General features: G+C 40.6%; 1 protein-coding gene across 1 annotated transcript in view; it reads right to left on the bottom strand.

The window, feature by feature from the left end:
• LOC109924511 (cyclin-dependent kinase 13-like) overlaps positions 1 to 12,144 on the bottom strand; it is a gene marked incomplete at its 3' end in the record, with an annotated part of 37,640 nt that extends 25,496 nt beyond the window's left edge. The window contains exons 1-2 of the mRNA XM_048595636.1: positions 12,052 to 12,144; positions 4,530 to 4,563 (exon numbers count right to left, since the gene is read on the bottom strand). Coding sequence (XP_048451593.1) covers positions 4,530 to 4,563; positions 12,052 to 12,144 — 127 coding nt within the window. The remainder of the gene's footprint in view (positions 1 to 4,529; positions 4,564 to 12,051) is intronic.
• Positions 12,145 to 13,727: the final 1,583 nt, after the last annotated feature.

The following is a 13,727-nucleotide window of genomic DNA, read 5'->3' as shown; positions in this document are numbered from 1 at the left end:
TGGCTGAGACGTTTCCATGTCGAAAGCAATGGGGAACCAAAGGCTCTGCAGCCACAGACAGGATGTTCAGTAAGTGTTGCCCAGTCACAGGATTACATGAAGCATTTTTTACATCGTGGATTTTAAGGATTGAAGCTGGATTTATGAATAGAGTGTTAATGGGGAGCATTTTGGTAATAGTGAATCAAATTTTTAGTATTTATTTACAATTATTTGGTATAGTTATAAAAAGGATAAAAATAGGCCAGGAGAAAGAGTTTTAGAATAAGGCAAAAAACAGAAGCTTGTATCAGATGCCAAGAAATGGATATTGAACAAAGCCTAGAGTATAGAAAGTGCAGGGGTAAAATTAATAAAAGAAATTAGCAGAGCAAAGAAAGGACTTGAAAAATTATAGGTAGGTAAATCCAGAAAAACACCATGACGTTTTTAAAATGAGCAAAAGGATAAATCTTGATCGTGCCAATTATAAACCAAGAGGTAACTTGCATATAGTAACAGAAGTATGGGGATGGTTTCTGAATCTTTGTCAGTTTTCACACAAGGAGATAATTGAGGAATAACCATAGGGAGGAAGTATTAAGCGGTTTAATAATATCCATGAATGTGACTATGCATCAAGCCTGGAGGAAATCGATCAAAGCTGCTAAGAAATTTAAGGAAAGAGATAGAAAGGGATCTGATCATGATATTCCAATCCCCTGTGTTTACAGGTGTGCTAGAAAACTGGTGAACTGCTAATGTTGTAGTAATGGTTAAAATGGGAGGGATACACTGAGTAATGAAATTAACCAGCTTAGCCTCAGCAGTGGACAAAGTGAAACAGTTGTCTGGAAAGGCACAATTTGTTAAAAGGAAGGACCTGTCTGATTAACTTGATTGTTTTTTGAGGAGTTAACTCGTTAACATCTATATGGATTCTAGCAAGGCTTTTGATGTAGCCCCACATGGCATACTGGTTAGAAAATTAAAAATGCATGGGACCTAAGGAAAGTAGCAAGTATCCTTAAATAGGTCAGTGTTAGATAGCAAGTTCAGACACATTTTTGTTATTGAAGTTGGGGTGTGATTAAACAATTTGCAATTGATAAGAAAATTGGCTGTGTAGTTGATAAAACAAAAATTCTGGACTGCAGGAAGATGTTGATAGATTGAATTTAATTCAGAGCAGTAATGTATTTGGGATGGAGGGCAAGCAAGGTAAATGAAAGTGATAAATGGGAGAATACTGAGAGATGTAGCAGAAAAGAGAGACCTTCGAGTGCATGGCCATAGATCCCTGAAGATATCATGTTAGATGGATAAAGTGGTATTTCAAAGCTTAGCGTATGAAAGGAGGGAAAAATTATACTGGAATTGTGCTAGTGTAATGCATCCCGTAAGAATGTGATTACTCTGAGAGGGTACAAAGGAGATTTATGGTGTTTCCAGAAATGAGAAGTAAAGCTGTAATCAAAGATTGGATTGGCTGTTTTATTATTTTCTTTGGAACTGAAGCAGCTGAAGGGAGACGTAATTGAGGCATCTAAAATTGAGTGGCCTAGATAGAACATATACATTGTCTGTTATCAGAGCAATCAATAACCAATATAGGATTACGGACTGAGTTAGAAAGTAGGAAATGTGGGATTGCACTTTTGGATGGCAAGGCAAGATGGGCTGAATGGGAACTTATCCTTGTATGATTTACCTGACCCAGGAAAGCATTGTGCTCAAAGTTACTAATAATAAGTTAATAATAAAAAGTGAAATATTTGACCAACAAAGGACTGTAATGACTTTGTGGAAAAAAGACAACTTGTGGTGCATGTAACTTGAGGGTCACCACACCTTGGGTGAGGTTGAGAAGGCAGTTTTGTCATGGTATCTTTAGCCAGTACAGGAATTGAACCTGTGCTGTTGGGAGTCACTACGTTGTAAATCAGCTTTCTAGCCAATTGAGCTAGCTAATCCCAACTGGGGAAATAAGTCAGAAAACTGCTGGCAGATGTAACTTAATGTGGAATATTGTGCAATAAGACACTGATGTAGGAAAACAAGAAATAGGATAATTTTCACTCCAGTATGGGCACACAGACAGTGAAGTATGACAGTTCTGAAGAAGTCATACAAAACTTGAAATGTTAACTCTCTCCACAGTTGTTGTTAGACCTGCTGAGTTTCTCCAATATTGTCTGTTTGTTGTGGCAGACCGTACTTCATTTTTTTGTAATACTGCTGAACTGTAGTTTTGAGAGACTTGTGACATTGTAATTGCTTCCACTAGAACAGAGAAAGCTGAAAGGAAAATTTTAAAGTTTTATGAAAGACTTTAAAGGAGATTGAAAGTTTGGCCATCAGTTTAAGATACGAATGAAGCGAGATGTTACAAAGGTTTTTGAGAACAATGCTGTCATAAAATATTTAAGGCAGAGATTCCAGAATTGTTTAAGGAAAGTGTAGATCAATATTTGAAGTAGAAGATAAAGGAAAATAGGCAGAGAGCAGATAAGTGGGATTAATTTAATGATAGAATTGTACAGCACAGAAGACAGCATTTAGCCCATCAAGTCTGGACTGACAAAAACTACTCTACACCTACACTGGTCCCACTTTCCAGCACTTGGCCCATATCCTTTCATGTTATGACATTCCAAGTGCTTATTTAAGTACTTCTTAAAGGTTGTGTGGTTTCCTGCAGTACATTCCAGATTCCCACTACCCCTCTGGGTGAAAAGAACTTTCTTCAAGCCTCCTCTAAACCTCCTGCCCTTCACTTTAAGATTATGTGCCCTAGAAATTGACCCTTCAACTAAGGGGAACAACAGCTTTCTATTCACCCTATCTAGGCCCATCATGACCTTACATCTCAATCAGGTCTCCTCTCAACTGCCTTCTGCTTTAAAGAAAACAACCTGAATTTATCCAGCTTCTTTTCATCGCTAACATGTCCCATTCACTGTGATCACATACTTCTTACAGTATGGTGTCCAGAACTGCAGACTGTACTCCAGCTATGGCCTAAAGTCCTGTACACCTCCAGCATTTATGCTACACTGATAAAGGCAAATGTTCTGTATACTCCCTTAACTACCTTATCAACCTATCCTGCTACCTTCAAGGATGACTTTAACAACTTGCTGGCACAAACATGATAGGTTGAGAAATCTAGTTCTGCACAATACTGTACATTTCTGTTGTTCTCCAGAGGTAGTACCTCAGCCTAATTCAGTTTTTTTTCTATGCTAGGGCTTTCTTTAATTAACTATCTTCACTTCAGCACCAACCTCTTGACATGGTGTATCTGGGTTTCCCACTGAGATTCCACTGTATTTAATTGGGAAAACAAAACTTTGAAAGTTCAGAAATTTCTACATTTTGTCCAGACCCATTGAAGTCAAGGGAAAGTAACCACATCAAGGGACAGGTGTCTAATATAAAGTGGTGAATACGAGTTAAAGACCTTTTACACAGAAACATAGAAGATAGCAGCAGGAGGAGGCCATTTGGCCCTTTGAGTCTGCTGTACCATTCTTCATGCTTATGGCTGATTGTCAAACTCAATAGCCTAATCCTGCTTTCTCCCCATAACCTTTGATCCCATTCATCCCAAGTGCTACATTTAGTCACCTCTTAAATGCATTCAATGTTTTAGTATCAACTACTTCCTGTGGTAATGAATTCCACAGGCTCACCACTCTTTGGGTGAAGAAATGTCATCTCATCTCCGTCCTAAATGGTCTACCCCGAATCCTCATACTGTGACCCGTGGTTCTGGACACACCCAACATCGGGAACATCCTCCCTGCATCCACCCTGTCCAGTCCTGTTAGAATTTTATAAGTCTCTTTGAGATCCCTCTCGTTCATCTGAACTCAAGTGAAAACAATCCCAACTTAGTCCATCTCTCTTCATACATCAGATACACCATTCTTGGAATCATCCTGGTAAACCTTCGCTGCACTCACTCAAGAGCAAGAGCATCCTTCCTCAAAACAATACCAAAGTTGCACACAATGTTCCAGATGTGGTCTCACCAAGGCCCTGTACAACTGCAATAACACATCCCTGCTCCTGTAGTCAAAACCTCTCGCAATGAAGGCCAACGTACTATTTTCCTTCTTTACCGTCTGCTGCACCTGCATGCTTACCTTCAGCAACTGGTGCACAAGGACACCCAGGTCCTGCTGTACACTGTCCTCTCCCAATTTACAGCCATTTAGGTAGTAATCTACCTCCTTGTTTTTGCTTCCAAAGTGAATGACCTCACATTTATCCAAGTTATACTGCATAGGTTTTCTGAATATTATTTTCAGTGTGCTCTAATGATTTGACGTCTCTTTTATTTGCTCCATCTATGTAAATGATTTGGTCTTATGTGTGATATAAATGATCTTGAAATTTATATCAATTTAAGGACTTGGCAAGCTGTGGTGGATATTTCAAGAGGACAAGGACTGTGGAAATAGGCATCATTTTAATGTAAAGTGCTGTTATTTAACTCTTTTCCCCCCCTCTCTCTGTCTTCCCCACCTCCCACATCCACTCACTGGTGAGAAATTGCTGTGCTAATTGATCTTTCACCTGTTTACAAAACAAAGAGAATCAATACAGAATAGGAGGAAAATCTGAAGATACTCATCTGGGAGCATTTTTGGAGAGAGAAACACAGACTTAATATTTCAGACAATGACATCTCATCAGAACTGGGAAAAGCTAAAACTGTCATAGGTTAATCAGTTTTAAGTAGGTCAGATAGGGCAAGGTGTGAAAAGAACAAAAGGAAAAGCTTGTGAGAGGTTTGAAAATGGATAATAGTAAATAACCAAAGAGTTGAGAGCCAAAAGGAGTACTAATGGGAATTTAAAGAACAAAAACATTGTTCAGATGAGATATGAATGATACGGTAAAGAATACCTGTCATCCCAAAGCAAAAACAAGATTTGGACCACTCAACGTGCAAAGAGAAGGAAACAGAATGGTGATTAACGATTATGATCTGAAATTGTTGAACACAGTGTTGAGTTCAGAAGGATCTAAAATGCCTAATTGAAAGATGAAATTCTATCGCCTGAGCCTACATTGGGTTTCAATGAAATACTACTATAGGACAAGGACAGAGAGACCAAAGTGGGAGCAAGGTGGAGAATTAAAATGACTGACCATTAGAGCCTTGGCAGACATAGTTGTGGTTGAGGAAAGATGTCCTGCAAAGCAGCCATTCAATCTGAATTTTGCTTCCTCAACATAGAGCAGACTGTGTTGTAAGTAGCAAAAGCAAACTACTTAATTGAAAGGTGTATGCTTAAATTGTGGTTTCACCTGGAAGAAATGTTTGAGGCCTTGGACATTGTGGAGCAAAGAGCTAAAAGCGAAGACTTTGCATCTCCAACACTTGTATGGAAAGGTAACAAAGGAAAGAAAAGGCAAGTAGTTGGGAATAACTGAGGAACGATTGGGGTGTTACGGTGATAAGTCCTTTTGGAATGCTGAAAGGGAAGGAGAGGGAGCAACATGGTGATGATATCACTCTGGAAGTGGCAGAAATATAAATACAGAGGTTGATTGGATAGAAGATAAGGACAAGAGAAACCCTGTCATGTTTCTAGGTTGTAGAGAAAATGAGAACACAACATGGTTTAAACATAGTTATGGGTATCGTTAATGATCGTGGGGTGTGGAGGTGAATCCTTAGTGAAGGAAAAGGGGAAGGCATATCACATGCTGATGCGGAAGGTTGTATCATTAGGACAGGTTGAGGTTGCTTTTGTGTCATTGGTTTTATGAGGAATATTAGTTCATAGCCTATTCCCAGAAATGGTGACAGAAGTCCATGAAGGAAAGGTAAGTGTCAGAAATGGAATGTGTGAGAAGGGTGAAAATTGGAAGCAAGCTGAAAAATGTTTTCCACTTTAGGGTTAAAGCATGAAATGATTGTGATACAGACATAAATACAAAGTTGAGGGAGGGTTTCCAAGTCAAACCTTGTAATGTGCTTATGTATTATGCTAATAATTTAATGGTAAACACCATATATACTCCTTAAAGTGACAATATTGGTGTTCTTCATCCTTATTAATGTCACCCAGTATACTACATATGTTGATGCTATGGAAAACCACAAGTGTAGGCATTGACTGCAAGGAACAGGAGGAGCCAACTCCTAGTATCCTGCTTGTTAGGGTTAGGATGGTGCAAATTTCAGCTGAAATTCCTGGAGTCTGACCATTCACTCCACAATGTGTTTTGACTGCTCCAAGTCAGCAGACCCTGACACTGATTCCTGAACTGGAATCCAAGAAGGAGACTATAACCCCAGAATAAGAGAGGAAAACTGGAATTTTCTATTGACTTTAGCAGTTGTCATGGAGTATGTCAGTGTCTGGAACTGTCTCCATCGTTGAAAGATTGCTGCAGAGCCCTAATTTGTTTCTGCCTAATATCTCATCTATTGAAAGAGGATATTTTCAGTCATGGACAAGACAGGCTAAGGGTGAGTTTGTCTACGTAAATTAATTGATCGGTTATTTTACTGTTAATGCTCATATATGAATTTCATTGTCCACTGATGACTGCAATAAACTGTTTATTGTGTCACAGTGGAATTCGCAAATTGGCAATGTGGTTGAAGCCCTGGAATATATTAGGAGGTTTGGAACGTAAGAAAGAGCTTGAGAATCACTCAATTCGTATGTTAATAAAATGGACTTGTTTTTCAGAGCTACTAATATTTTGAAACTTAAAGGTGAAATTGAAGAGGTCAAAACTGAGAATAAGGAAAATCCTGAGTTCAAGAAAGTACTTTCCTACTGGAAATTGACCCAGAAATGTATGGTATGCTAATAAACTTTTTCTCTCTGAAAAGATGGTCGTGTCTTTTTTTTAATAAAAACGAGTCGTGCCTAAGTTAGAGAAACCTTTCAATCCTAAGCTACTAGGGATCTGGCAAAGAACTACAAATTTGGAATCAGATATCAGGAAGGTGAAACAGTTAGTGAGTACCATGGCACTGAACAATTTATCACGATATCGCACCTTCGACACATTCTTCCATCATAGATTACAAGACTGATCTCTGTATGCACCGGTGGACATAAGAACCCACTCAAAATTACTGAACAAATTTGAGCTAACATGTAAGAATGCTCTTTCCATGTAAAAAGCATTAAGTACAAAATGCTTAGGAATTTTGTCCTATGGCAGTAACTAGTACAGCTTCTGTTTAGTCAGAAGGCCTTCAAGTCTAAGATGTAATACCAAGTCAAAGGTGAGTGGATGATAGCAGTTCAGTCTTTGAATAGCAACCATATGCTATACGTGTTTTAGTACAGAAATGCCAAATACTTTAATTGCAAAAGAAAGGCGTATTACAACTGTTTGCTGAGTGACAGCCCAAAGTAGTACAGTGAACTCTTTCTAGTGAAATGAAAAACAGTAATATGTTATGACTGAGGCTGGGGGAATGTATCATTGCTCTAGTTTCACTACTGCATGGGTTGCAACATAAAAGTACATTTTCCAGTTACTAAGATGACCAATCAAAACTTGTTAAAGTTTAGGTATTTATACATAAAGTTCTATTAACCAGGTTTCTTAATAAACACAATTATGGATTTATTGTGAAAACAAAACTTATTCAAAAAATGCAATAAGTGGTTAACATACACAATAAGTATAAATGCTTATCCCTCTAAATATTGCCAAAACACACACATTTGAAGAAATGAGAAAAAAAAAAAAAAATTTCTCTGCAAAGATTAGCCTTCTGAAAAATAAAACAATTAAACCAATGGATTATTTTTGAAGGCAAAAGGGAAAACCAGCATAGGAAGTTTTGTTGTCTGTTTCTGTTGTGCTTTAGCACACGATTGTCATTAATCATGTATGGTTAACACTGAAGTCTTGCAGACACAACTTGCTCAGGAAATACAGTCATGGGATGTTTGTTCAATTGCTGTTTCAATAAAACATATCGGTTTCACCCTGAACCGATGCAGAGAGTTTTCGTAGCAAGCTTTCCTCCAATTCAACTTTGTTCTTAGCAGGCTTCTCTCTAACTCAGGAGCAAAAACAAAGTGGCTGGAAAAGCTCAGCTGGTCTGGCAGCATCTGTGAAGAAAAAATTAGAGTTAATGTAATGTTTTGGGTCTGGTGACTTCAGTGGTGGACAACATATATCGACTTCAGTAAGGTGTTCAACTGGGTTCCTTGTGGTAGACTGGTTAGCAGAGTTAGATCATATGGAATACAGGGAGAACTAGCTATCTGGATACAGAACTGGCTTGAAGATAGAAGACAGAGGGTGGTAGTGGAGAGTTGTTTTTCAGACTGGAGGCCTGTGATCCATGGTGTATCACAAAGATCAGTGTGGGTCCACTGCTTTTCGTCATTTATATAAATGATTTGGATGTGAACAAAGGAAGTATGATTAGTTTGCAGATTACACCAAAATTTGAGGTATAGTGGACAGTGAAGGTTACCTCAGAGTACAACGGATCTTGTTCAGATGGGCCAAGGAGTGGCAGATGGAGTTTAACTTAGATAATTGTGAAGTGCTGCATTTTGGAAAGGCAAATCAGGGCAGGACTTATACACTTAATGGTAAGCCTTGGGGAGTGTTGCTGAACAAAGAGACCTTGGAGTGCAGGTTCATAGTTCCTTGAAAGTGGATTTGCAGGTAGATAGGATTGCAAAGAAGGTGTTTGTTATGCTTGCCTTTATTGGTCAGTGCATTGAGTACAGGAATTGGGAGGTCATGTTGTTGAAACTTGAAAGTGTTCAGAAAAGATTAACAAGGATGTTGCCATGGTTGGACGGTTTGAGCTTATAGGGAGAAGCTGAATAGGCTGTGACTATTTTCCCTGGAGCATTGGAGGCTGAGGGGTGACTTTATAGAGGTTTATAAAATAATGAAGGGCATGGATACAGTAAATAGACAAGGTCTTTTCCCAATGATAGGGGAGTCCAAAACCTAGAGGGCATAGGTTTAAGGTGAGGGGAAAGATTTAAAAGGGACCTAAGGGGCAACTTTTTCATGCAGAGGGTGGTGTATGTATGGAATGAGCTGCCAGAGGAAGCGGTGGAGGCTGGTACAATTATAATATTTAAAAGGCATCTGGATGGATATATGAATAGGAAGAGTTTAGAGGGATATGTGCTAAATGCTGGCAAATGGGACTAGATTAATTTAGGACACCTGGTCATGGATGAGGTGGACCAAGGATCTGTTTCTGTGCTGTACAACTCTTTGACCCCAACAATGATATTGCTTCAACATATTGACGTAATGTATCGTGTTTTTTCCAGTGATCTGGAGTTCTTTTAACTACCCTATAAATCAACCCCAAATTGTGCTTTCAATGGTTCACTTTGTAAAAGCAGTCACACGAACAACTCATCCCTGGTTGAAATTTTGGGGATTTGGCATGCATGTGGGTCTATTGTTTCATGACTGTTTTAATGCTCTGTGTTATTGAGGTATATTGCAGGCCTTTGTGAGCTGTTCCAAGAACACAGAAACATAGTCTAATATGGATGTCAAGGCAGTGGCATAATGGTAATGTTAATGGATTAATAATCCAGATGGAAAAAGGGTTTTAGTTTATTGACCAATCCATCATCATCAGCAGCATTTCTGCTGCCAATCTTGCAGTTGCAACTTTCTTGATTTCTACATGAGATCTTACTAATGGAGAGAATGAATTTTTAAATTCATTAAAGAAAATTACTTCCCTAAGGATCTTATGTTTATGTTGGTGTTGGGCAGGTTTTTTTTTTAACCGATCTGAAAGCACCTGATGCCAGCTAGTCTCACATAAGTATCAAATCCAGCTTCTCCAAACAAAATGGAACCAATAAGTGAACACCACACAGTTCCACTTCTGCTTCAAATTTTAAAATGTTCACTCTTTGTAATCTTCCATTTTCCAGTTTATATTTCAAAGAGGTATATGTAGTCCTTACACTATTATTAAGTTGGATTTGTTTTGCACTTGTGTGGAATGAGAGAGTCAGTAGTATCTCAGGTATAAGAGATAACAAGATGCAGAGCTGGATGAACACAGCAGGCCAAGCAGCATCAGAGGAACAGGAAGGCTGACGTTTCGGGCCTAGACCCTTCTTCAGAAGAAGGGTCTAGGCCCGAAATGTTATTATTGTTTGTTACCTTCAGCTATCACACAATAAACTGCACCTAAATATGTAAGACTCACTAATGCTCTACCCTCCATCACTTAAAACTGCACAGGACCTCAGACTCAGCATTGAACCTGGACCTTCTGGCCCAGAGACAGGGACACTACCACTGTGCCATAAATTTCTTAAATCCTAAATGGTATGCTTGTTATTGAATGTGTGTAATGAAAGGTATATATTACAACTGGATTAAAACAGCAAAGGAGGCCCCATCTTCCTTCTTAGGTGAACATAAAAGATACCACATGTCTACTCCAAAGAAAGGGAGGCAAGTTTCCTAGTGCCCACGTTGATATTGATCCATGTCAACATCATCTAATCCTTACTGCACTGCTATTATAATTTGCTATATGAAAATTGACAGCTACTTTTTTTTTACAATAAAATACAAACACATTGTAAAAGGAATGAAAGTATTATCGTCGACTGTAAAATTCTTTGGGACATCCAGACGTTTTGTAACTATTATACAGACTCTTTCTGTTTATTCATACTGTTCATGTATTAATTTAAGCAGCACTGCGTAACTGGTAATAGGAGGACTAACCACTAGGTGGAACCAGAACCTAAACTGTCACATTGAAAGTGATAATAATATAAACTATTCCACAGCATGTCAGTAATAGTCTATTCAGAAATACATTCACTGGCAATTTTTTATTGAGGACCACTTGATGACTAAAGCCTTCAAGAATAAGGCAACAGATAACTTTCACCTCAATAGTCGATGTTGTGGCAGCACATAAACAGGTGGTGGGGACAGAGGAGAACAGAAGGACAGGGAGTGCAGGAGAGACGGGGATGAGTGGAGCTTTGGAGAAGGGTTTTAAAACAGGGGAGAGAGCTAGATTTATGTACAGAGAAATGATGAAATGAGATTGATTTCAAGAGGTGGACTGCGCAGGCATGTGGCACACAAAATTAATGTATGGAAGTGCAAGGTGATACGTTTTGGTAAGAGCAACAGTGAAAAACATTATGTAATGAAGGACACAATTCTAAAGAGAGTGTTGGAACTGAGTCCTGCATGAATCATCATATGCAGGAATCATCACACCACTTCCTCCTTCCCCTCATCCTCACTCCCCATCCCCACCCCGTTCCCCTTCCCCTTCCCATAACACCATTAAAAACAGCAACAGGAGTAGACCATTCAGCCCCATGAGCTGCTCCATCATTCAATAGGATCCTGGCTAATCTGACATTCCTCACATCCACTTTCCTGCTCTTTCCCCAAAATTCATGATTCCCATTTTGATCAAGAATCTATCTATCTCACTCTTAAATATACACAAGGACTCTGCCCCCACAGCTCCATGTGGCAAGGAGTTTCAAAGACCCACAATCCTCTGGGAGAAGAAATTCCTCCTCATTGCAGTCTTAAAATGGTGCCCCATTATTCAGAGACAATGCCTTCCCCACAAGGGGAAATGTCTTCTCAGCATTTACCCTGTCAAGCCCCTTAAGAATTCTATATGTTATAATGAGACCACCTCTCATTCTTCTGAACTCCAATGAATAGAGTCCCAACCCATTTAGCCTTTGCTCATCAGACAGTCTCCTCATACTAGGAACCATCCTAGTGAACCTTCTCTGAACTACCTCCAATGAGATACATTCCCTTAATTAAGGGCCCAAAACCGGTCCCAGAACTCCAGATGTGGTCTCATCAGCACCTTGTATGGTTGCAGTAAGGCTTCCCTGCTGTTATACTTCAACTGCCTTAAAATAAGTGCCAACATTCCAGTAGCCACAAGATGCAACAACTCAAAGATACCCCATGGCCCTCTGGAACCTTCCTCTCCTCCTCTTCCCTCTGACTCCATCCCCTCTCCCAACCCCCCCCACCTCCTGTCGGGTATTCACTGTCCCTCCTAACCTTCCGTTCTCCGATGCTGAATATTCTGTACTCAGCAAAGGCCTCAGCTTTATCCCTTTCCGTTCCCACCTTAACGAATTTCGGGTACGACATGACGCTGAACTCTTCTTCCGCCGTCTTTGCCTCCGTGCTCATTTCTTTGGGCAAGAGTCTTCTTCCCGTCCCACAGACCCCTGTGCCCAGTTCCATCACTCTCCCTCCGCCTGGACTCCTCCCTCCGGCCTTTTACCTGCACTCGATCTGTTCATTGAGAACTGTCGACGTGACATTAGTCGCCTCAATTTCTCTGCCCCCTGCTCACCAAATCCAACCTATCGCCCTCCAAACTGACTGCACTCTGTGCACTCAGATCTAACCCTAACTTTCTCATTAAGCCTGCCAATAAGGGTGGTGCTGTTGTAGCCTGGCGTACTGACCTCAGATACCTCCTCCTACCTTCCCCTGGACCATGACCTCACCATGACACATCAGGCCATTGTATCTACTCTCCTAACTGATCTCATTTCATCTGGTGATCTCCCCGCCTCTGCTTCTAAGCTGATAGTTCCCCAGTCCTGCACAGCTCACTTCTACCTCCTCCCAAAAATCCACAAACAGGACTGTTCAGGTAGACCCATTGTTTCAGCCTGCTTGTGCCCCATAGAACTCATCTCTTCCTACCTTGACTCAGTCTTCTCTCCCTGGTCCAATCCCTACCCACATACGTCCATGATTCACCTGACGCCTTATACCGCCTTATACAGTTTGCCGGTTCCAGCTGCCTCCGCTTTACTATGGACGTGCAATCCCGTTACACATCCATTCCCCACCAGGAGGGTCTTAGGGCTCTCCAATTTTTCCTGGAGCAAAGGCCTGAACCATCCTCACCCACCACCACCCTCCTCCACTTGGTCAAGCTCATCCTCACCCTCAACTACTTCTCTTTTAACTCCTCTCATTTTCTTCAGGTAAGAGGGGTTGCCATGGGTACCCGCATGGGACCTAGTTATGCCTGTTTCTTCATGGGGTACGTGGAACATTCCTTGTTACAGTCCTATTCCAGACCCCACCCACAACTCTTTCTCCAATATATTGATGATATCATCAGTGCTGCTTCCCTCTCTCATCTGGAATTGGAAAACTTCATCCATTTCACCTCCAATTTCCACCCTGCCCTCACTTTCACCTGGTCTATCTCTGACTCCTCCCTTCCCTTTCTCAACATTTCTGTTTCCATTTCTGGGGATAGACTGGCCACTAATATCCATTACAAACCCATCGACTTCCACAGCTACCTGAACTATACATCCTCACACCCTGCTTCCTGTAAAGACTCCATCCCATTCTCACAGTTTCTCCGCCTCCGTCGCATATGTTCAGATGAGGCCAACTTCGACACGGGAACCTCCGAAATATCCACCTTTTTCCTCAACCGAGCATTTCCCAGCACCGTTGTCGAACATCTACATTCTGCTCGCACAAAAGATCCTGAACTACCTGTTGCCTGCCACTTTAACACACCACCCTGCTCCCTGGCCAACATGTCTGTCCCTGGTTTGCTACAGTGTTCCAGCGAAGCTCAACGCAAGCTGGAAGAACAACACCTCATTTTCCACTTGGGGAGCCTGCAGCCCTCCCTTCGGACTCAGTATTGAGTTCAATAATTTCAGGGCCTAAACTCTCCCATGTCCCAGCCT

The sequence above is a fragment of the Rhincodon typus genome, chromosome 4 (genome assembly GCF_021869965.1).
Source record: "Rhincodon typus isolate 14 chromosome 4, sRhiTyp1.1, whole genome shotgun sequence".
NCBI lineage: Eukaryota > Metazoa > Chordata > Chondrichthyes > Orectolobiformes > Rhincodontidae > Rhincodon > Rhincodon typus.
Note: the sequence above shows the minus strand (reverse complement) of the source record. Positions and strands in the feature narration are given on the sequence as shown.